This window comes from Pan troglodytes, chromosome 2 (assembly GCF_028858775.2).
Source record: "Pan troglodytes isolate AG18354 chromosome 2, NHGRI_mPanTro3-v2.0_pri, whole genome shotgun sequence".
NCBI lineage: Eukaryota > Metazoa > Chordata > Mammalia > Primates > Hominidae > Pan > Pan troglodytes.
Genome location: NC_086015.1, coordinates 200,097,763 through 200,120,734, shown reverse-complemented (window position 1 = coordinate 200,120,734; position 22,972 = coordinate 200,097,763). Strand labels below are relative to the sequence as shown.

Sequence of the window (22,972 nt, the reverse complement as noted above, 5' to 3'; positions counted from 1 at the left end):
TGTGGCCTGGGGTGTTTGGTTTAAGAGCCCCGCGCGCCGAAAGGCTGTTCGCCGAGGAGCGGCTGCCGGGGAGGGAGCCCGAGCGCGGCGGGGCGAGACCGGTCCCCGCCCGGCGTTGCCCGGCCCGAGGGACGGCGGCGCCCCCAGGACCCTCCCCAGCGTGGCCCCAGCTCGCTCCGGGACCGCGGGGCCAGGCCGGGCGGGAGCGCGGGGACGTACACGGCGGCCCCGCCCGCGCGCTCCTCCTCCCTCCCGGCCGGCCCTGCGCAGGCGGCGGTGGCCCCAGTCTCCGCGCTGCTGCGGCGCGCCCGGCCGCTCCCACGGCCTCCCCTCCGCCCTGCGGTCCCGCCGCCTCCGGGGCCGCCTGGGACCCTGGCCCTCGCCGGGCAGGACGCCGCCAGCGCTGAAGGCGCAGCCCGGAGGCCGCGCGGGTGAGTCGATGCGCAGCCCCAGCGGCTCCAGAGGAGCGGGTGCGGGGAGGGCGAGCGGACCACAGTCGGCTCCGTTCCCACCTTGCGCGCAGCCGGGAGACCCGCAGGCCCAGCCTCTAGGGAGGAGGGCAGGGGAGCTGGGGGCCGCCCCCCACGTTCTCGCAGGCACCTGTCCCTAGGCCGGGGTCCGCTGGCTCGGAGCACTGACCCGCCCCGGACCTAGGGGGACGGAGGCAGCGGTGACATTTGCCCAGGAAGGGCGGCAGTGGGTAAACTCCACTCCAGGGCACGGGTCTGGGCCCAGGTTGAGGCCTGGGGTTGAATCTGCTTCTGCTGGAGGCCAGTGTTCTCAGGGAGGCCCATAACCCGACTGGGTCTCGGTTCCCCCAGGTATGAAACAGCAACAGGGCAAGAGGAGGAAACCATGCCACGCTGCAAAGCTCTGAGCACGAAGCCGAGAAGAATCTCGGCTCCCGGCCTCGGGGGCTGCGCTTCGGGCCAGGCCTGCACTCCCAGGATGCGAGGATGGCCCCCTGCCCCAGGGGTGGCATGGGGGCGCGCAAAAAGCAAAGGTGACCCTGCCAGGGAGCACCCAGCGCTCCGGTTGGTGGTCATGGGGTCTTTGCGTGGGACTCACAGTGTGGCCGGGAAAGTTCTGTAATGAGGACATTTCTCATCATTCCTTCTTCTCAAAAGTCATTCGTCAGCCCCAGACACCTTTGCCTCGGAAAACTGGGAACTACTTTCAACATCGTCAACACCCCCATCTCCTGCTACAGAGCGGAGTCCCCACTTTGCAGAGGCGCACTGCAAGGTCGCGGGTGGTTAAATGGTGCGCCCTCCTTGATGAAGATGCCTTGTTCTCTTTCACTCTCTTTATGTGTGTTTAATGTTGTGTGTTGCGTTCTCTGTGAAGCGAAGGATAAACACGGGCCCTTTCAGGCAACGGAAGGAAGAAGGCGGCCAGCATCAGATCTTCCCGTGCTTCAAGGTGGAGCACCCTGCAGGGCTTACTGCAGCGCTCAGGGTCAAAGTGAGGATGCAGTGCGGCACCAAAAGGCAAATGTACTCTGGAGAGCCACTCTCACCTTGTACCCCTGGAGTAGACCCCGAGGACTGGAGGACTGGAACAAGATCTTAGTCCTGAGGGTGGGAGAAGCAGCCTTTGGTGGTTGCACAGGGGCCCGGCTTTTCCCGAAGTCTTAAAGCCTGCTCCAAATGCCAGATTCAGACAAAGGGGCCGAACCTTGGGCCCGTCGCCTTCTCCCATAAGCCGCAACCCAGCAGCTTTGCTAGGAAGTTTACATGTGAAGGTAGGGACCTTTCTTGGAATGAGCCACACCTGATGGCCCTGCCACTCCTGATGGCCCTGCCACTCCGGACGGCGCTCGTTCACTGCTGTCCCTGGAGCAGACACGGTTCTGCGCACACACCTGGGCGCCGGAGAAACAGGGCACCCAAAGCGGGCCCAGGCCCTCGGACTCAGCGAGCTGGACACGTGTCCCCATCACCCGCGGCTGGCGGGAGCAGTGTTTCTACTCCCTTCCCTCCCCTCCTCCCGCCCCGCAGATGTGCTGTCTCTCCCGGCCTCCCCCCGCGCCCAGCACAGTGGTTTCTGCTTGGCTGTTCCCCTGTCTCTGAGATGGTCTCTCCCTGCTGCTTGCCCTACACATTCTCCCACACACGCGCGCGGGATGCCCCTGTCGGCGTGGTTGTCAATGCCTGCTCCCCTGCCCCCCAGTCCAATCTCCACGACTCTGGGCCCTGTCGCTTCATTCTAAAGCCTTCCGCTCACGAGCCCTCCCGACGACCGACCCCCAGGAGGCTACTGGAGATGCAGGATTTGGACCCGTGCCGGACCCGCACCCGGACAGATCCCTCTGAATGAATGAATGAATTAATGAGCAGGCTGCATCCTGATTAGGTTAAGGTGGGTGGTTGCCATGCTTGGCGTTGGCTCTGTCCCCTGGGATAAAAGGCGAGAGGCAGCCACATGGACAGCTCCTCCAGTGGGGTCTCAGACTGGAGAGACGCCAGCGGGCGGGGGTCGTTCCCTGGAGCTCCCGCATTTGTTATGGTCGATGCCCCACTACGTTGTCACCTTCTCCGGAGGACCTCCTGCTCTGTCCTTGACAGATGGGCCCCAGTGGGCCCACCCAGGCTGGAGATGAATCTCAAAGGGACTCCATGCCTGGGAGACCTCAGCCAAGCAGGGCAGAGAAATAATCAGACAACAGTCAGTGCATGGCGCCTGCAGAGTTTTGCACAGGGTCCTTCAGAAGGAGGGTTAGGGAAGACTTCTTGGGGGTTAGGGCAGTTAAGCAAAATGGATAAAGAAAGCAACCACTTATGTCTGCATATTTTCTTCATTTCATCTTCACAACAGCCCTGAGATAGGTACTTGTTTTACAGCTGAGGTATAAATTGGGGTTCAGAGAGATTGAGTGCTTTCACCATGAACAAGTGACAGACAGCAATGACTTGAACCGCGTTACCTGATGCCACCGCTGGTCTTAACCTCCATGTTATTAGCGTATTGGGTAAGTGAAACCGTGTGAGCCAAGCAGCTGGGGTGAGAAACAGCACGGAGTAGAGGAGAGGGCTGCAGAAAGGCGTGATGTTTCTGGAGCACCGAATTCTACTCACGAACACAGGAGTGGAGGCGGGAAGGGGACACTGGAAGCCACGGAGGGCCTTGTCAGCCACAGTAAGGAATGTGGACCTGGTCCTCAGGGTGGTGAGGGGATGGCCCCCCATCCAGAGGTTTCTCACAGGGGAGTGATTCAGCCTGTCTCTGCCGCAGTCAGGAGGAAGGATGCAATGAGAGAGGGAAAGTGGAGAGGCGGATGGCGGTGCAATCTACTCCAGGTCATGCTTCTTACCATCTCCCTCATTATTCATCCACAGAAAATGATTGCTGTTATATGACACACTGGTTAACAAAGGAGGGGGCTGTTTGCAGACAGAAACAACCAACCCAGGGCCTCCAGCCATCCAAAGATTCTGCACAGCCAGCCACCCCTAAGGCTAAGAAATCCCAGGTACATGCACACCAGTCACAGCATACCTGGACTCAGACAATGACAGTGGAGAATGAGGAACAAGAGCTGGGTTCAAGGAATAATTAGCAAGCAACGTTGGCATTATGTAGTGCAGGGACAAAGGAGGAGGGAGATAGCCCGTGGGATTCTGGACTAAATTGGGCAAATGGTATGACATGGTTAGGCTTTTGTGTCCCCGCCCCAATCTCATCTTGAATTGTAATACCCAAGTGTTGAGGGAAAGACCCGGTGGGAGAGGATCGGATCATGGGGCGGTTTCCCCCACGCTGTTCTTCTGATAGTTAGGGAGTTCTCATGAGATCTGATGGTTCCATAAGCGTCCGTCATTTCCTCCACCCACACTCTCTCTTGCCACCTTGTGAAGAGGTGCCTGCTTCCCCTTCCGCTATGACTGTAAGTTTCCTGAAACCTCCCCAGCAATGTAGAACTGTGAGTCAATGAAACCTCTTTTATTTAGAAATTGTCCAGTCTTGGGCAGTTCTTTATAGCAGTGTGAGAATAGATTAACACAGTAAATTGGTACCAAGAGTTTGAGACACTAATACATGGTAGTTCCCTGATTGCTGTAGGGAGCATGGGGACAGGGCTCGTTCCAGGGAAGGTGATGAGTTCTTTTGGGCTGCCCTGTGTTTGAAGTAGGTACAGAAGCCTAATGGGCAGTGGAGCAGGGCAGTGGAGTCAAACAGACCGGGTCCATCTTCCAGCTTCACCAACTTATTAGTTCCGTTACCTTTTGCAAAAAGCCTGTTCATTTGTCTGTAAGACAGGGATAAGAATAGGTTTATAGAGGCTGAGGTGGGAGGATTGCTAGAGCCTGGGAGGCAGAGGTTGCAATGAGCTGAGATCATGCCACTGCGCTCCAGCCTGGGTGACAGAGTGAGACCCTGTCTTAAAAAACAAAAAAAAGGATAGGGTTATAGACTTCTCATAATTAAATAAGATAAGGTACAAAGCCTGGAAGGTAATATGTATCTAATAAATGGCAGTGCTAGACTGGGCACAGTGGCTCACGCCTGTAATCCCAGCACTTTGGGAGGCCGAGGCAGGTGGATCATGAGGTAGGAGTTTGAGACCAGCCTGGCCAAGATGGTGAAACCCCATCTCTACTAAAAATACAAAAATTAGCCAGGCGTGGTGACGCGTGCCTGTAGTCCCAGCTACTTAGGAGGCTGAGGCAGAAGAATCACTTGAACCTGGGAGACAAAGGTTGCAGTGAGCCAAGATCGTGCCACTGCACCTAGCCTAGGCGACAAGCAAGACTCCATCTCAAAAAAATTTTAAAAAATGGTAGTGCTAGGCCGGGCACGGTGGCTCATGCCTGTAATCCCAGCACTTTGAGAGGCCGAGGTGGGCAGATCACGAGGTCAGGAGATCGAGACCATCCTGGCTAACATGGTGAAACCTCGTCTCTACTAAAAATGCAAAAAATTAGCCGGCCTGGTGGCAGTCGCCTGTAGTCCCAGCTACTTGGGAGGCTGAGGTAGGAGAATGGCGTGAACCCGGGAGGCGGAGCTTGCAGTGAGCTGAGATCGCACCACTGCACTCCAGCCTGGGCGACAGAGTGAGACTCCGTCTCAAAATAAATAAATAAATAAATAAAAATAAAAATAAAAGCAAAGAAAAAAAGGTAGTGCTATTATTATTGTTATACTATTCCTTATTATTATCAGTAAATCCGAAGCTCAGAAAAGAAGCAATTTCAGAAGGCATCAAGTAGAAATGGAAACCATGAGAATAAATGAGATGATCCAAAAAAGTGTATATGGAGGACATTGAAGACCAGGAACATTGACATTTAAGGGGTGGACAGAGGAAGAGAAGCCTAAGAACAAATGGCCTGAGGAGGAGGAAAGCTGTGAGAGCCCGTGGAAGCCACGTGTAGCAGCCACACGGCTAGCTGATCCTCTGCCTCCTTCCTCCTTCCTAACAGAATCTGTTGTTAGGGTAAGCTCCCACAGTCCCAGCTCCAACCCAGGAGGTGAGTCTTCGTCAGTAATCTCATTTCCCTTGCCAGTGACTGGTTTGGGAAGGTGTATTTGATGCAGTTCTGTTCAACAGCACTTGATAGAAAGTCTGCTGGTGAACTTCTGGAAAAGATTTCCTTGATCTTAAAGAGAAATGCAGGTGCAAATCAAAACCACAATGAGATACCACTTCACACCGACTGAGATGGATGGAACCCAAAAGTCAGATAACAAGTGTTGGTTAGAACCATCATACATTTCTGGTGGGAATGTAAAATGATACAGCCACTTTGGAAAACAACCTGGAAGTTTCCCCAAATGATTAAACATAAAGTTACCATAGGATGCAGGGACTTTACGTATATACCAAGATAAATGAAGACATATGTCCACGAATAAACTTGTACACAAAAGTTTATAGTAGCACTGTTTACAATAGCCAAAACATGGAAACAACTCAGAGGTTCATCAATGGATGAATGGACACACAAAATATGGTATATCCACACAATGGGATATCACTTGGCCATAAAAAGTAAGGACGTACTGATACCTGCTACAACACGGACGAACCATGAAAACATTCTGCTAAGTGAAAGAAGCCAGCCACAAAGGCCTCCAGAGACTGAAGGGGGCCTGCCCCTCCACACCTGTGGGTATTTCTCACAAGGTGGAGACGAGAGACTGAGAAAAGAAATAAGACACAGAGGTAAAGTATAGAGGAAGCAAAGTGGGCCCAGGGGACCGGCACTCAGCAAGTGAGGACCTGCACCGGCACTGGTTTCTGAATTCCCTCAGTATTTATTGATCATTATCTCTACTATCTCAGTGAGGGGGATGTGGCAGGACTATAGGGTAATGGTGGAGAGAGGGTCAGCAGGAAAACGTGAACAAAAGACTCTGTGTCATAAATAAGTTTAAGGAAAGGTGCTATGCCTGAATGTGCACGTAGGCTAGATTTATGTTTAACTTTACATAAACATCTCAGTGCAGTAAAGATCAGTATTGCCACCAGCATGTCTCACCTCCAGCCATAGGGCGGTTTTCTCCTATCTCAGTATGTACGATCAGGTTTTACACCGAGACATTCCATTCCCAGGGGATCATGAGACAGATGCTTTCCTCTAAACTGCAAAATGGCCTTCCTCTTTCACTAATCCTCCTCAGCACAGACCTTTTATGGGTGTCGGGCTGGGGGACTGTAATGTAAGGTCTTTCCCTTCCAACGAGGCCACATCTCAGGCTGTCTGAGTGTGGGGAAGCCTGGACAACACCCAGGCTTTCTTGGGCAGAGGTCCCCGTGGCTTTCCACAGTGCATTGTGTCCCTGGGTACTCGAGACTGGAGAACGGCGATGACTTTTACCAAGCATACTGCCTGCAAACACATTGTTAACAAAGCACATCCTGCACAGCCCTAAATCCATTAACCTTGAGTCAATACAGCACATGTTTCTGTGAGCACAGGGTTGGGGCTAGGGTTACAGATTAATAGCATTTCAAAGCAGAAGAATTTTTCTTAGTACAGATCAAAATGGAGTTTCTTATGTCTTCCTTTTTCTACATAGACACAGTAACAGTCTGATCTCTCTTTCTTTTCCCCACACAGACCTTACGATTTCATTCATATGGAAGTTCAGGATAGGGAATTCTATAGAGACAGAAAGTAGATTAGTGGTTTCCAGAGTCTGGGGTGGTGGACAAGGATGGGAGGTGATAACTAAATGATATGGGGTTCTTCTTGAGTGATGAAAATTTGTAAAACTGACTGTGGTGATGGTTGCACCTGTCTACGAATATACCAAAAACCATTGAATTGTACACTTTAAAATTGTACGGTATATTAATTATATTTCAATAAACCTGTTTTAAAAAGAGATAGCCTCAAAAATACAGACACTTCTGTTTGTCATGTCTGGACGGGATGGCTGGAACTGAGGATTATGTCCACACAAAGAGAAAGGCAGCATCAAGGCTGACCTGAGAAGCAGCAAGGGACCCTGGCAGTACCAAGTCTGGTTGTTTTTTTATGTGACATGATGAATTGTTTCCTGCTTTTTCTTTTAAGAGATGGGGGTCTCGCTGTGTTGCCAGGCTGACCTTGAACTCCTGGGGTCAAGCAATCCTCCTGCCTCTGCCTCCCAAGGAGCTGGGACTACAGGGGTGCACCATCACACCTGGCAACATGATGAATTGTTGAAGCAGCTTGCCTTGTTTTTGTTGTTGTTGTTTGCAAACAACTAAATGTTTTATGCAAAAAGGAGTTAATATAGGGAATTAGCTGCTTACAAAACCTTTGGAAGGGTTGGGTGATCAAGCTCTGGGCTGAATCCCCAGGAATGACTCCTAGAACACTGCAAAACTGACCAATGGAGCTACTACTTCTGTCCCCTATCAGGAAAGTGAGGACTCAGGAGACCAGCACTGGAACTACTGCATTCAAGAACACAGCACTTTAATTATGACTCAGGGTTAGAAAGCCATTGCCAAACCACCACAGCCGCCTGTCAGCAGCACCCAACGAAGCCGGTGAATGAGCATGGAATACTACTTCAGAAACTGTATCCATCTCCTATACCTTACTCGCTAGAAGGAAACAGTCAAAGCAGCAGGAAGATGGTATTTATTTGACTTCCCCCTTCCACATGTCTCTCATTTAATGACCAACTTATTTTGCTCTTTATTCCTACTTCCGTCTCAGAACTTCTATCTGGAACCATTTTTCCTTCTGCCTGATATATATTCTTTATAATTTTCTGAATATCTGCTTGTGAAGAACTTTCAGTTTTGGTTTTCTTGAAAATATCTTTATTTTGTCCTTGTTCTTGAAAGATTTTTTTCTTTCTGGGCATAAAGGATAGGCAGGTAGTTGTTTTCTTTTCTTTCTTTCTTTCTTTCTTTCTTTCTCTTTCTTTTCTCTCTTTCTTTCCTTCCTTCCTTTCTTCTTTCTTTCATCTTTTTTCTTTTTTTTTGAGACAGGTTCTTGCTCTATCGCCCAGGATGGAGTGCAGTCATGCAATCTCGGCTCACTGCAACCTCTGTCTCCCAGGTTCAAGCAATTCTGCCTCAGCCTCCTGAGTAGCTGGGATTACAGGTGCACACCACCACGCCCAGCTAATTTTTGTCGTTTTCGTAGAGACAGGGTTTCACCATGTTGGCCAGGCTGGTCTCAAACTCTTGACCTCAGGTGGTCCACCCGCCTCGGCCTCCCAAAATGCTGGGATTAAAAGTGTGAGCCACCGCTCCCAGCCGTTATTTTCTTTTAGCAAATGAATATTGTCATCCTTAAGGGCCTATTGGCTACAGCCACTTCTGATACCAAATGGTGAAGGTTCAGTACAAGAAATAGAAGCCAGCAGAAAAGGAATTTGATACAGGCAAATAGGTAGTAAAAATCATTCAGTACACTGAAAAATGACCTCTATTTGGGCCTCCAGGAAAATCTCTCTGAACACCCAGAAGTAACTCCATAAAGGAGCGACCACTCCTGTAAGAGTCAGGCTACTGTAAAGCCACCTGCAGAACTTAGCTGGGTTTTGTAACACAGTACTGTGGCCACCATAACTGCAACTGTGTCCTCCATTCCCACAAAGCGGGGACCGGATAGTGGAAAGCTGATGCACGAACATCCCATGTCTTCAACGATCTTGTTTCCCAGGAGAAAACAAAGAAAACTGCAAAAAATATGGCCTGTCTCACATCTGCTTTCTAGATTCTGAAAACCTAATTTGCATAACCCAACTTCAAGAGTATCCACAAAATGTAGCTTTTTGTTTCCTACCCCTCACAGTACAGTAAGACACCCTAGAAGGAGCTAGGAATAGTGGAAGGATCCCTGCTGTCAAATGGCAGGCAGTGTGGGGGCCTGAAGTGGCCAATGGTTTTGACAACGCGGAAGCCAAGGAGGCGAGAGCCCCCTCTCTAAAAAAAATTGAAATTAAAAAGCGAGGAGTGAATTCAGTGAATGCAGATGGTTTGAGGATCCCTGTGAAGGGAGGAGGAGAGAAAGGTAGTAGTAGAAGGAGGGGACATACAGTTTCAAGGGAGTTTTGGTTGGTTGTTTTTCTAAGAATGGTAGAGAGATGGACGTGTTTGTTAATGGAAAGGAAGGTGTCAACCAAAGAGAACAGAGGGAAGGAGTAGATGCATGATGGAAGGAGAACTTGCAGCTGGTGGGAGGGGATGCTCATGATATATGGAAAGATGGTCATACTTTGCTAAGTGACAAAACAAATTTTAAAGCAAACATTGTATGATCCCCTTCCATTTACAAATATATAATAGATACATTGAAAATACTCACTGAATGGTCAGACATCCCTTATAGAGACAAAATTCAATTTCAATGTTGCAAAGCTACACTACTGAGATGGAGCAGCCCCAGGCAATGGCACAGGCTTGGGCAGGGTGTGTACTAACTGGAGGGCAAAATAAGAGTGGGCGAGGGTGAGATAGAGGACAGCAGAGCCATGCTATCGAAGGCCACATGCCCATGAGACTGGCTTGCTCCATAGCGGAAGTCATGATGCCAACTTGCCCACCTTCCCATACGCTGAGGAACAGCCTGCCATCAGTTCTTCTGGAGCCCAGCTCAGAGACCTAGGTATAGCATCCTCCATTCCCACTCACCCTCAGCAGATGCCTTCAGCAGTTGTGGAGATATACAAGTTCCCGCATAGTCGTTTTGAGACACATCCTGTGATAGCAACACAGTCCCCTCATGTTTCCTGCCCCCCTCCCCCAAATCATGACCAGAAGGATCCGCTGACCAAGGCTGTCCCTTAAATATGTGACTTCCTTGAGAAGAATTTGACACGGCTTAAACTAATTTAGCTTTTCTCAATCCCTGTCTTAACTCTCAACATGACTATTTCTCATGCCAACATTATGCCAAAGTGTAGATATATAAGAATAAACAAATATAATCCTATATTTTCCAAGAAAATCATATATCAAAATGTTAACAGTGTTTTTTGTTTGTTTGTTTTTTGTTGTTTTTTGTTTTTGACGAAGTCTCGCTCTTGTCCCCCAGGCTGGAGTGCAGTGGCGCGATCTTGGCCGACTGCAAACTCCGCCTCCCAGGTTCAAGCGATTCTCCTGCCTCAGCTTCCCCAGTAGCTGGGATTACAGGCGCCCGCCACCACGCCCTGCTAATTTTTGTATTTTTAGGAGAGACAGGGTTTCACCATGTTGGCCAGGCTGGTCTTGAACTCCTGACCTCAGGTGATCCGCCGGCCTCAGCCTCCCAAAGTTCTGGGGTTACAGGCGTGAGTCACCATGCCCGGCCTAACAGTGTTTTTTTGAGTGACAGGAACTGCATGTAATTTCCATTTTCCCCTTTTGGCTTATTGCACTTTTTACTTTTTCTACAACAATTTTGTATTATGTTTATGAATAGAAAAAAAAAATAAAGGTTGTTAAACAGGACACAAGTGGAAAGTTGTCCTTGAATTATAAAAGGAATAAAGTGCTGAAAATAACTAAAATGCTGGATAAAATAGTATGTAAGCCGAATAAAATGTAAGCAATACTTGGGCATGAAGACAGGGACTTAGAGAGGTATGCAAAGCCAGGAGCCAGGTTTGGAGTTGAGGATACATACAAAACTGTGAATTTGAGAGCCTCCTTGGCTTCCTCATTATCCAAACCACTGGCCACTTCAGGCCCCTACATTGCATGCCATTTGACAGCGGGGACCCCTTCCACTATTTCTATCTCCTTCTAGGGTGTCTTATTGTACTGTAAAGACTAGGAAACAAAAAGCTATTTTTTGTAGATACCCTCAAAGTTGGGTTATGCAAATTAGGTTTTCAGGACTTGGTAGCTTCTCAGGACTAGCAGGACAGAAGATAAAGCTTACTGCCCACCCGGAGGGAAGCCTAACAGGAGACTCCCCGCAAAACTGTGACTCTGGAGGGCCACGTTCTAATATAAAGGTGGCCTAAGAAATTCGGCCGGGCACAGTGGCTCACGCCTGTAATCCCAGCACTTTGGGAGGCTGAGGCCGGCAGATCACGAGGTCAGGAGTTCGAGACCAGCCTGGTCAACATGGTGAAACCCCGTCTCTACTAAAAATACAAAATTAGCTGGGTGTGGCGGCATGCGCCTGTAATCCCAGCTACTCAAGAGGCTGAGGCAGGAGAATTGCTTGAACCTGGGAGGCAGAGGCTGCAGTGAGCCGAGATCATGCCACTGCACTCCAGCCTAGGTGACAGAGCAAGACTCTGTCTCAGAAAGAAAAAAAAAAAAAAAAAAGGAAGAGAAAAATTATTCCATCCCTACAGGACTGAAAGGAAAACTGCCCTTGTTGGATCCTGATGCTAATCAAATTGAGCTGGGGGTGGGGTATCTCCCTTCAGAATTTGTAATCATGAGCCTGCCCTCATGAATTTACATGACCAGGCACTATCCCCCTTCCTAAAAGATAAACACACACACACACACAAAACCTGGAGCCAAAAATTTGATTAGAAATGGTCCTAGGCGTGTAATGCCCACAGTTACCTGAGAGAAGCAAGTGTAAATCCTTTCAAGAGGAACTGAGAAATTTGCCTCATCCCTGACCTCAAAGAATTCCCACAGTAATATTCCAAAGAAAATGAGATAATTCACTAAATAAAATAATTCACTAACTATACAAATAAACAGGGCACTATGAGTGAGATCCAGCAGAAACAAGACAGCAGATTCAGATCCAGACTTTAGATGCTGGAGTTATCAAACCTAGTATATCCAACAAGTATGTTTGATATCATTTAATAAATAAAAGAGAGTCTTGAAAATATCACAAAAGAGCAAGCAGATGTGGAAAAAAATCAAACAACTTGTAGAAATGAAAAATATAACAACTGAAATTTAAAACTCCATAGACAGGTTTAACATCTAGATACAGCTGAAAGGATGATTAGAGACATGGAAGATAGAACAGAACTTACCCGACATATAGCCAAGAGAGCTAAAGATATGGAAAATATGAAATAGAACTTAAAGAGACATGGAAGATAGACTGAGAAGGTCTGTGATATGGTTTGGCTGTGTCTTCACTCAAATCTCATCTTGAATTATAGCTCCCATAATTCCCACACCACATGCTGTGGGAGGGACCTGGTGGGAGATAATTGAATTATGGGGGTGGTTTCCCTCACATTGTTCTTGTGGTAGTGAATAGGTCTCACGAGATCTGATGGTTTTATAAGGGGAAACCCCCTTTGCTTGCGTCTCATTCGCTTGCTTCTCATTCGTTTGCTTCTCATTCGCTTTTTGCCTGCTGCCATGTAAGACGTGCCTTTGCCTTCCACCATGATCGTGAGGCCTCCCCAGCCGTGTGGAACTGTGAGTCCATTAAACCTCTTTTCCTTTATAAATTACCCAGTTTCGGGTATGTCTTTATCAGCAGCATATAGTCTAATGAAGGATTACTTTCTATAAATGACAAAGGGTCCTAATCCACAGGTTTGAGAAGCCAAAAAACTTTCGACTATAATAAATAAAAAGAAATGTGCACCCAGAATAATCATAGTGAAGACACATAACATAGTATACTAAATATTAAAATATTAAATAATATATGGTATTTTATAGCATATTGGAAACTGAGTATATGTAACTTCCAAACTGTTAGAGAAAAGAGAAAAAAAAACTAATTCAAAAGAAGGCAAGAAAGGACAAAAAAAATTGAAAAAACAAGACAAGAAAACACAAAATAAGATGGTAGAAATAAATGTATCAATAATAACCCTAAATTGGCTGGGCGCAGTGGCTGACATCTGTAATCCCAGCATCTTGGGAGGCTGAGGTGGGCAGATCACCTGAGGTCAGGAGTTCGAGACCAGCATGGCCAACACGGCAAAACCCCGTCTCTACTAAAAATACAAAAATTAGGCAGCCGTGGTGGTGCGCACCTATAGTCCCAGCTACTGGGGAGGCTGAGGCAGGAGAATCGCTTGAACCCAGGAGGGGCAGAGGTTGCAGTGAGCCAAGATCATGCCACTGCACTCCAGCCTGGACAACAGAGCGAGACTATCTCAAAAAAAAAAAAGAAAGAAAGAAAGAAAGAAAGAAAGAAAGAAAGAAAAGAAAAGGGTGGAAAATGATGTACCAGGTAAATACTAAGTTTCCAAAAAGTGTGTATAGCAACAGTAATATCAGAAAAAATATATTTTAGGGCAAAACAGAACTAGAGATTAAAAGATTACTATATAATGATAAGATATTCAATTTTCCAATAAGGCATAACAATTATAAACTTCTACAAATATAATAATATAGCTTCAAAAATGAACTAAAATTGACAGAATTACAAGGAAAATTAGACAAGTCAACTATTTCATGAGCTAGTTCAACACACATTTCTGTGATTGATAAAATAAGCAGTAAAAAATCAATAAATTAAGAACATAAAAGATTTGGGCCAGGCAAGGTGGCTCATGCAGGTAATCCGAGCACTTTGGGAGGCCAAGGTGGGAGGATTGCTTGAGCCCAGGAGGTCAAGGCCAGCCTGGGCAACATAGCAAGACTTTGTCTCTACAAAAAATTTAAAAATTAACCAAGGATGGTGGCACATACCTGTCTTCCTAGCTACTCAGGAGGCTGAGGTCAGAGGATTGCTTGAGCCCAGGAGGTCGAGGCTACTGTAAGCCATGATCGTGCCACTGCACTCCAGACTGGGCAACACAGTGAGACCCTATCTCAAAAAAAAAAAAAGATTTCAACAACACAACTAATAAGCTTGATCTAATGACAACTTATAGAACTCTATATCCAGTAAGTATAGAATGTATGGTGTTCTCAAGCATCCATGGAATATCTACGAAAAGGACCACTAAAAATTAAATCCTTCAACCATAAGGCATTAGTGGAAGAAGAAATTACGCAATTAGAAATATTTAGAACCAAAAGTTGATGAAATTATTACATAGGAAAACTTGCGGTGTACAGTTAATACTAATTTAGAGAAAAATGTGTAGCCTTCAACACTTCTTATAGAAAATAAGGCTCCAAATTAACAAGCTGTGCTCATAGCAAAAGATCTGAAATAAAACAATGAGATAATCACCCAAAAGAGTAAAAGGAAAGAAAAAATAAAGATGAGCAAAGAAATTAAAAACAAGGGCAAAAGTTGATGTTTTGAAAAAATTCGCAAAATCAACACAATTCTGGGGACGATTATAAAGAAAGAAAAAAGAATGCACAAGTAAACCAATATTAGGAATAAAAATCAGTTTAGAATATAAGCTACAGTACAAACTACAGTTAGAAGATTTAATTTCTAATGTTTGATAGCAGAGTAGGGTAACTATAGTTAACAATGTTTTCTTTTTAAAAAAACTTTTTATTGATTGATTGAGACAGAGTCTTGCTCTGTCCTCCAGGCTAGAGTGCTGTGGTGTGATCTCAGCTCACCACAACCTCCACCTCCTGGGTCCAAGCAATTCTCATGCCTCAGCCACCCGAGTAGCTGGGATTACAGGTGCACACCACCACACCTGGCTAAATTTTGTATTTTTTTGGTAGAGATGGGTTTTTGCCATGTTGGCCAGGCTGGTCTCAAACTCCTGACTTCAAGCAATCTGCCTGCCTCAGCCTCCCAAAGGGCTGGGATTCCAGGTGTGAGCCACCGCACCTGGCTTCTTTTTTTGACAGGGTCTTGCTCTGTCACCCAGGCAGAAGTGCAGTAGTGTGATCATAGCTCACTGCAGCCTCAAATTCCTGGGTTCAAGTGATCCTCTTGTCTCAGCCTCCTGAATAGCTGGGATTACCAGCACACACCACTGTGTCCAGCTATTTTTTCGTAGAAATGGGGATCTCACTTTGCTGCCCAGGCTGGTCTGAACTCCTGGTTTCAAGCGATCCTTTCATCTCAGCCTCCCAAAGTTCTGGGATTATAGGTGTGAGCCACCTGACATTACACCTGAGAGCAAGAACTATTTAAGGTCAGAATTTAAAATATCAAGAAGTCAGGGCAACATCACTATTTCCGGAGGAGGGACAAGCAGGTTGTCAAGCTTGCTTTCCTGTTCAGCAGCGGTGCTGTGGACGTACAGATCCAGCATGCCATGGGCTCAGATTGTCACTGCTCTTTGAGTTACATAGAAAACTTCTGAGATGCAGTTAATACTATATTTGAGTTGAGGGAGTTAGGATTCTCATCATATAGAGTTACAAATGTTCCCACCACCTTCCAAAAGGCAGGTTCCAGGGTGTGTGAAAGTTGGAGGGAGTGACTGGAAACAATGGGGTTGAGTGTAATTTTTGCAGGGAAATGGGTGGCATCCGTTGACTTTCCCAAGTTTTCAGAAATGCAAGAAGCAGCCTGCCATACTGGCCTGTGGATAGGAGCTGGTGATCAGGATGGGCTGCAAGACCCAGATTTGTTGGGTACCCTAATCTTCCTTGCAAATGTCACATTGAGCAAATGTCATATTTAGACCCTGTATAAGTCAGGATTCTCCAGAGAAACAGAAACAATAGGGAATTGGCTTTATCATTTACTATGAAAATTAGCTCATGCAATTATGGGGGCTGGTGAAGTCCCACAATCTGACACCTGCAAGCTGGAGAACCAGGAAAGCTGGTGGTTTAATTCAGTCTGAGTCGGGAGCCTTAGAAACAGAGGAGCCTACAGTGTAACTCCCAGTCCTAGTCCGACGGCCTGAGAGCTTGATTCAGGGAGGTGGGTTGGGGCACACTGGTGTGAGACATAGAGTCTGAAGGCCCAAGAACCAGGAGCACCGATGTCTGAGGCAGGAGAAGATGGCTATCCCAGCTGAAGAGAGTGCAAATTCACCCTTCCTCCACCTTTTTGTTCTATTCAGACCCTCAGTGGGTTGGATCATGCCCACCCACACTGGTGCAGCTGATCTTCTTAGTCTACCAATTCAAAGGCTAATCTTAGCTGGGCACGGTGGCTCACGCCTGTAATCCCAGGAGTTTGGGAGGCCAAAGTGGGCGGATCATGAGGTCAGGAGTTCAAGACCAGCCTCACCAACATGATGAAACCCCGTCTCTACTAAAAATACAAAAATTAGCCGGGCATAGTGGCGTGTGCCTGTAATCCCAGCTTCTCAGGAGGCTGAGGCAGGAGAATCACTTGAACCTGGGAGGTGGAGGTTGCGGTGAGCCCAGATCATGCCACCGCACTCCAGCCTGGGTGACAGAGCAAGACTTCGTCTCAAAAAACAAACAAACAAAAAAACCACAACAAAGGCTAATCTCTCCCTGAAATACCCTTATAGACACTGCCAGAAATAATGTTCTACCAGCTCTCTGGGTATCTCTTAGGCCAGTCAAGTGGACACATAAAATGAACCATCAGACTCCTTAGCAAATATGATCAGCAAGTAACCAAGTTACTCAGCAGAGGCCTCCGTTTCCCCATCTGTACAATAGGGATCCTAAGACCCACTGCCCCAGACTGTGGAAAGGATTAAATGAAATATGCATGTCACGTGCCTGGCAGTTAGTGGGCATAGAGTATAAAGTAGCTATTCTTATTATTGTCATTTTTATTAAATGACAGATCCATTTTGAGTTTGTTCAGACAGTTGAATATGTTATAATTTACATCGTGATAACCAACAACTGTTATCCTCAACAGATGCAGATCTGTGGATCCAGCGTAGCATCTGTAGCAGCTGGGACATCATTCCAGGTTTTGGGCCCGGTGTGTTGGCCACAACTGGATCTGAAGATGGCAGTCAGGGTGCTTTGGGGTGGTCTCAGCCTGCTCCGAGTGCTGTGGTGTCTCCTTCCGCAGACGGGCTATGTGCACCCAGATGAGTTCTTCCAGTCCCCTGAGGTGATGGCAGGTAAAACTCCGCATGTGTGGCTGAGACAAGCTGCAGCAGAGTCTGCTTGAGAAGCTGACGGGAGACTTTGTGGGGAGGGAGTAGCATGTCTGGGCAGATGAGTGGTAAATCCACAAGCAGAGCAGCAGCCTCTCTCTCTGGGGTAAGAACTTGGAAGTGGGGACTTCATATCTCCTTCCCAAGTGGTGACACTGACCTTCTGGGTAATGCTAATAAACCGCCAGTCTCTTTGATGTATCCCTGCTTGGACCAACAATACAAGTCATTCAGAATGAGAGCTGTGTTGGACTTCCCATGGGAACACTTTTATTAGAGTTAGGCTTCCCCAGTGTTTGGCAAGAGCTTCCATAGGGCTGTGATCTGAGATCATGAAACTTCTCTTCTGTAGATTCAAGAGAGGGGTGAGGGAACCCAGACCTGGGACACTCACTCATCTGTTAGGCGGTGTGGGACACATCATGAGGCTGGTTGCCTGGCCCATGCCGTCTCGCCCAAAGGCCTCGAGGCCTTTCAGATGTGATGGGCATGTGGGGTCATCCTCATAGTTCAAGACGGCTGCTTGAGCTCCAGCCATCAAGTCTACAGGCAGTCTTTCCAGCCAACAAAGGAGAAGGGCATTACTTCTCTCTTTAAGGTCATATTTTGAAGGTCGCATGCTTTTTGCTCATTTCTATCACACTGGGCAGAATGTATCATGAGGCCACACCTAGCTGCAAAGGACGCTAAAAATTATAGTCTTTATATCTGACCAAGTGCCCAGAAAAAGAGTCAAAGGAGTCAGATGCAGTGGCTCACACCTGTAATCCCAGCACTCTGGGAGGCTGAGGCAGGTGGATCACCTGAGGTCAGGAGTTTGAGACCAGTCTGGCCAAAATGATGAAACCCCATCTCTATTAAAAATACAAAACATTAGCCTGGCATGGTGGCGGGCGCCTGTAATCCCAGCTACTTGGGAGGCTGAGGCAGGAGAATTGCTTGAACCCAGGAGGTGGAGGTTGTAGTGAGTCAAGATTGTGCCACTGCACTTCAGCCTGGGCAACAGAGCGAGACTCCATCTCAAAAAAAAAAAAGTCTAATGAAGGAGGAGGGAATAGATATTTTGGAGGCATCAGCTTTCTTTGCCACAGGGCTCAACAGGTGAATTTGTTTTTTAAGTTAAAAGGCTCATCTTCTTTCCCTCACATCGTTTTTTAACCAGAAAAGCAGCCAGATAGATTTGATCCTGGATTTTGCTTCCCTTTCAACATCTAACATAGACAGATAAAACAGCTGAAAGGCTGGAGAAATAAGTAGCAGAATCAAAGAGCCCGAATGATCCGCAGGCTGTATGATCAGCTCGAAACAGCCAGCAGGTGATCAAGCAAGAGACGCTGTGAACAATGAGGCTTGGAGTGGAGCTGCTCCCGCGCCCCCACCCCTCAGAGCTCTGGGACGTTGGGGCACAGGGTTACAGAACAGGCAGCAAGTATTTCTTAAATTATGTAAGTACTACTTGGATATATTCTTCTTACAAAAAATTTAAGTATCATAGGCAGGGTGCAGTGGCTCACGCCTGTAATCCCAGCACTTCAGGAGGCTGAGGCGGGTGGATCACCTGAGGTCAGGGGTTCAAGACCATCCTGGCCAACATGGCGAAACCCCATCTCTACTGAAAATACAAAAATCAGCCAGGCGCAGTGGCGGGCGCCTGTAGTCCCAGCTACTTGGAGGCTGAGGCAGGAGAATCACTTGAACCCCAGAGGCAGAGGTTGCAGTGAGCCGAGATAGCGCCACTGGGCTCTAGCATGCGTGACAGAGTGAGACTCTGTCTAAAAAAAAAAAAAATTTAAGTATTGTAAACAAAACTAACATAAATCACCTCTGACATAACCCTGATGGCTCATCCCCTACCCCTCTTCTCTCCCCCCATCTCCTGATAACAATCATTATCAGAGATGGGGCTCTGTCAAGCTTGACAGGTGTAAGGACAAGGGTGCTTGTCCTTGGCTTTTGAGATCTTGGAACCCTGAGAAGAGGTTAGGCCTCCCCCACCTGCCCGCCTCCCACACACTCTTCCCAGGACACACTGCCACCTCATCTCCCGGGGAGGCCCCTCCTGCCCTCTGCACTCTGAGCTCCCCTGCACTTGCTTCTGCTGCTCCTGACAAGTCCTCAAAATCCTACGAGCAGCTCAAACTGCACCCGTCTGTGAGTTCACAGTTCTGTGCATCAGAAGTGCGGCACAGGCTCTCTGCTCACAAGGTGGACATCAGCGTATGGACTGGGCTGAGTTCTTGTCTGGAAGCTCTCTAATTCTAGCAGAATCTAGTTCATTTCAGCTGTGGAACCTATGGTGCGGTTTCCTTGCTCTTAGCTTTCAGAGGCCACCCACATTCCTAGCCAATGGCCTCTTCCATCTTGAAGCCAGCAGTGGCATGTCAAATCCTTCTCATGCTTTGAATCTCACTGCCACTTCTGCGTCCAGCTGGTGAAAACTCTGTTATTAAAAGATTGTTGTGACTAGGTCCGGCCCACCGCATAGTCTCCCTATTTTACAGTCAGTGCTCCTGTATAAGCAACCTAATTTCAGGATACAGTCCATCCTGCGGGCCAGGTGCAGTGGCTCAAACCTGTAATCCCAGCACATTAGGAGGCTGTGGTGGAAGAATGGATTGAAGCCAGGAGTCTGAGATCAGCCTGAGTAACATAGAGAGAGCTGTGATCTCGCCACTGCACTCCAGCCTGGGTGACAGAGATGAACAAAGTGAAGGAAGGGAAGGAAGGGGAAGGAAGGGAGGGGAGGGGAAGGGAAGGGAAGGAAGGGAAAGGAGGGGAAGGGAAGGAAGGAAGGGAAGGAAGGGAAGGGAGGGGAGGGGAAGGGAAGGAAGGGGAAGGAAGGGAAGGGAAGGAAGGAAGGGAAGGAAGGGAGGGGAGGGGAAGGGAAGGAAGGGAAGTAAAGGGAAGGAAGGGAAGGAAGGGAAGGGAGGGGAGGGGAAGGGAAGGGAGGGAAGGGAGGGGAGGGAGGGGAGGGGAAGGGAAGGAAGGGGAAGGAAGGGAAGGAAGGAAGGGAAGGAAGGGAAAGAAGGAGGGAGAGAGGGAGGGAAGGCAGGAAGGGAGGAAAAAATCCAGCCTGTGCACAGTCCCAGGGATTATGCAGGGCACACACACCAAGGGGTGGGAAATGTGGGGTGCCATCCTAGAATTTTGCCCACTACATCCCTGAGCTTGGGACTGGCTCACCTCTGCCTCTCTCTCTGCAGAGGACATCCTGGGCCTTCAGGCCGCGCGGCCCTGGGAGTTTTACCCCAGCAGCTCCTGCCGCTCGGTGGTCTTCCCCCTGCTGATCTCTGGTTCCACCTTCTGGCTGCTCAGGCTCTGGGAGGAGCTGGGGCCGTGGCCTGGCCTGGTGAGCGGCTACGCGCTGCTGGTGGGGCCTCGACTCCTCCTCACTGCCCTTTCCTTTGCTCTGGACGGGGCCGTGTACCACCTGGCCCCGCTGATGGGGGCGGATCGCTGGAACGCCCTGGCCCTGCTGTCTGGTTCCTACGTCACCCTGGTCTTCTACACAAGGACCTTCTCCAACACCATTGAGGGACTCCTCTTCACGTGGCTGCTGGTGCTGGTATCCTCCCATGTAATGTGGGGCCCTACACGCAAGGAGCCGGCGCCGGGTCCACGGTGGCACAGCTGGCTTCTTGGAGGCATTGTGGCTGCTGGCTTCTTCAACCGGCCCACCTTTCTGGCCTTTGCTGTGGTCCCCCTCTACCTCTGGGGCACTCGTGGAGCCACAAACCCTGGTTTGAAGTCTCTGACCCGGGAGGCCCTGGTGCTGCTCCCTGGGGCGGCCCTCACGGCAGCGGTGTTTGTGGCCGTGGACAGCTGGTATTTCTCCAGCCCCGCTACGTCCAGGACCCTTGTCCTTACACCTGTCAACTTCTTGCACTACAACCTGAATCCCCAAAACCTGGCGAGACATGGCACGCACGCGCGGCTCACTCACCTGGCAGTCAACGGCTTCCTGCTCTTCGGGGTGCTGCATGCCCAGGCCCTGCAGGCTGCGTGGCAACAGCTGCAAGTCGGCCTCCAGGCCTCTGCACAAATGGGCCTCCTGAGGGCACTGGGTGCCCGGAGCCTGCTGTCCAGCCCCAGGTCCTGTCTCCTTCTCCTCTACTTCACGCCTCTGGCCCTGCTATCTGCCTTTAGCCACCAGGAGGCTCGGTTCCTGATTCCCCTCCTGGTCCCCCTGGTCCTGCTTTGTAGTCCGCAGACCCAGCCTGTGCCTTGGAAGGGCACTGTGGTCCTCTTCAACGCCCTCGGTGCCTTCCTCTTCGGCTGCCTGCATCAGGGGGGCCTGGTGCCTGGCCTGGAGTACCTGGAGCAGGTGGTCCACGCCCCTGTGCTCCCAAGCACACCCACCCACTACACACTCCTCTTCACTCACACCTACATGCCCCCCCGGCACCTCCTGCACCTCCCAGGCCCGGGGGCACCAGTGGAGGTGGTGGACATGGGGGGGACTGAGGACTGGGCCCTGTGCCAAACCCTGAAAAGCTTCACCAGACAACCAGCCTGCCAAGTGGCCGGTGGGCCATGGCTCTGCCGCCTCTTTGTGGTAACCCCTGGCACCACCAGGCATGCCGTGGAGAAGTGCAGCTTCCCCTTCAAGAATGAAACACTTTTATTTCCCCATCTGACCCTGGAGGATCCACCAGCCCTGTCCTCCTTGCTGAGTGGGGCTTGGAGGGACCACCTCAGTCTTCACATTGTGGAGCTGGGGGAAGAAACCTGACAATATGACAGAGCACCCACTGCCCAAGACTCAGCCATAGAAGATGCTGCCCCACCTTCTACTTGGGTAGCTGGGCTGGGACGCTGGGACAGGACCCCGTCCTCCTTCATGACTCCCACTGCTGCCTCTCCTGGGCATGGCTGTTAGCTGTTCTGCCTTCTGGGTGAGCTGGCACTCTTCTCCCTGAGACCAAAGATTTGACCTGTCAGTCTTGATGTCAAGGTCCCCAAAGACCAGGTTAAGTGACGACACCTGTCTGTTCCTGCCCTGTTGCTTCCAGCCACTGTGATGTTTGAAATACGTAATAGTACCTGGTTGTGAAAAAAAGACAATGAACTGCTAGTGACATTCCTCAATGACCTCTCCCAAACCTCCCATGATGCCTTACCCTTGCTGTCATGACAACCCTCTGGCTTCCTAAGACCCATCTGCCTATCGAAATATGTGCAAGTCAGTGAGACGAAGTATAGAGAACAGGTGGCCCAGATCCAGGGGACCCAAATTCCAGCCCCTTGGTCTGTCACCTCCTCACTGTGTGATCTTGAGAAAGCCCCTTCCACTCACCCACCCCACTTCCCAGTCTGTTGGGATCAGAGGAACTTTGAGGTGTCTGCCAGCTAACATTGTGTCATTCCTGGAGTCCACAGTACACGTCCCCTGCCTCAACAGGCACAGCTCTCACAAAGCTCTTCAAGCATGGAAGTGGGAGTTGTGTTGTACTTCATGGCACTCTGATGCCTGCTGTCTCGGTGTTTGGTTATTATACAAACAAGTAATGTTTGAAATATATAATAGCACTGGAGATTTTCTCCCTACTTTCTTTTACTCCTGTTCCTGAGAGGGAAACTCTCCAGCCATTTCTGCACCTTGTCCTTAAGAGTCATTCTCCTGGCTGGGCGCAGTGGCTCACACCTGTAATCCCAGTACTTTGGGAGGCTGAGG

At 49.1% G+C, this 22,972-nt stretch overlaps 1 protein-coding gene across 3 annotated transcripts; it reads left to right on the top strand.

Annotated features, from left to right (window-relative positions):
• Positions 1–284: 284 nt before the first annotated feature.
• Positions 285–22,832, top strand: PIGZ (phosphatidylinositol glycan anchor biosynthesis class Z). 3 transcript variants are annotated; one of them, XM_016940219.4, is made up of 4 exons: positions 285–431; positions 7,854–8,074; positions 17,052–17,262; positions 20,502–22,832. In XM_016940219.4, the coding sequence occupies exons 2-4, from the start codon at positions 8,072–8,074 to the stop codon at positions 22,028–22,030; spliced, it is 1,743 nt and encodes a 580-aa protein (XP_016795708.1). In that variant the 5' UTR covers positions 285–431; positions 7,854–8,071; the 3' UTR covers positions 22,031–22,832. The 3 variants fall into 3 exon arrangements, with proteins under 3 accessions (XP_016795708.1, XP_016795709.1, XP_054538435.1); XM_016940220.4 differs by lacking the exon at positions 7,854–8,074; XM_054682460.2 differs by lacking the exons at positions 285–431; positions 7,854–8,074 and adding an exon at positions 12,673–12,787.
• The last annotated feature ends 140 nt before the right edge of the window (positions 22,833–22,972 follow it).

Excerpts from the sequence above, each read along its gene's own strand:
- PIGZ (XM_054682460.2), top strand. The coding sequence starts at position 12,755 with ATGATCGTGAGGCCTCCCCAGCCGTGTGGAACT. Across the intron at positions 12,788-17,051 it reads CTCCCCAGCCGTGTGGAACT|ATGCAGATCTGTGGATCCAG; the intron begins GTGAGTCCATTA and ends TATCCTCAACAG. Across the intron at positions 17,263-20,501 it reads GTCCCCTGAGGTGATGGCAG|AGGACATCCTGGGCCTTCAG; the intron begins GTAAAACTCCGC and ends CTCTCTCTGCAG.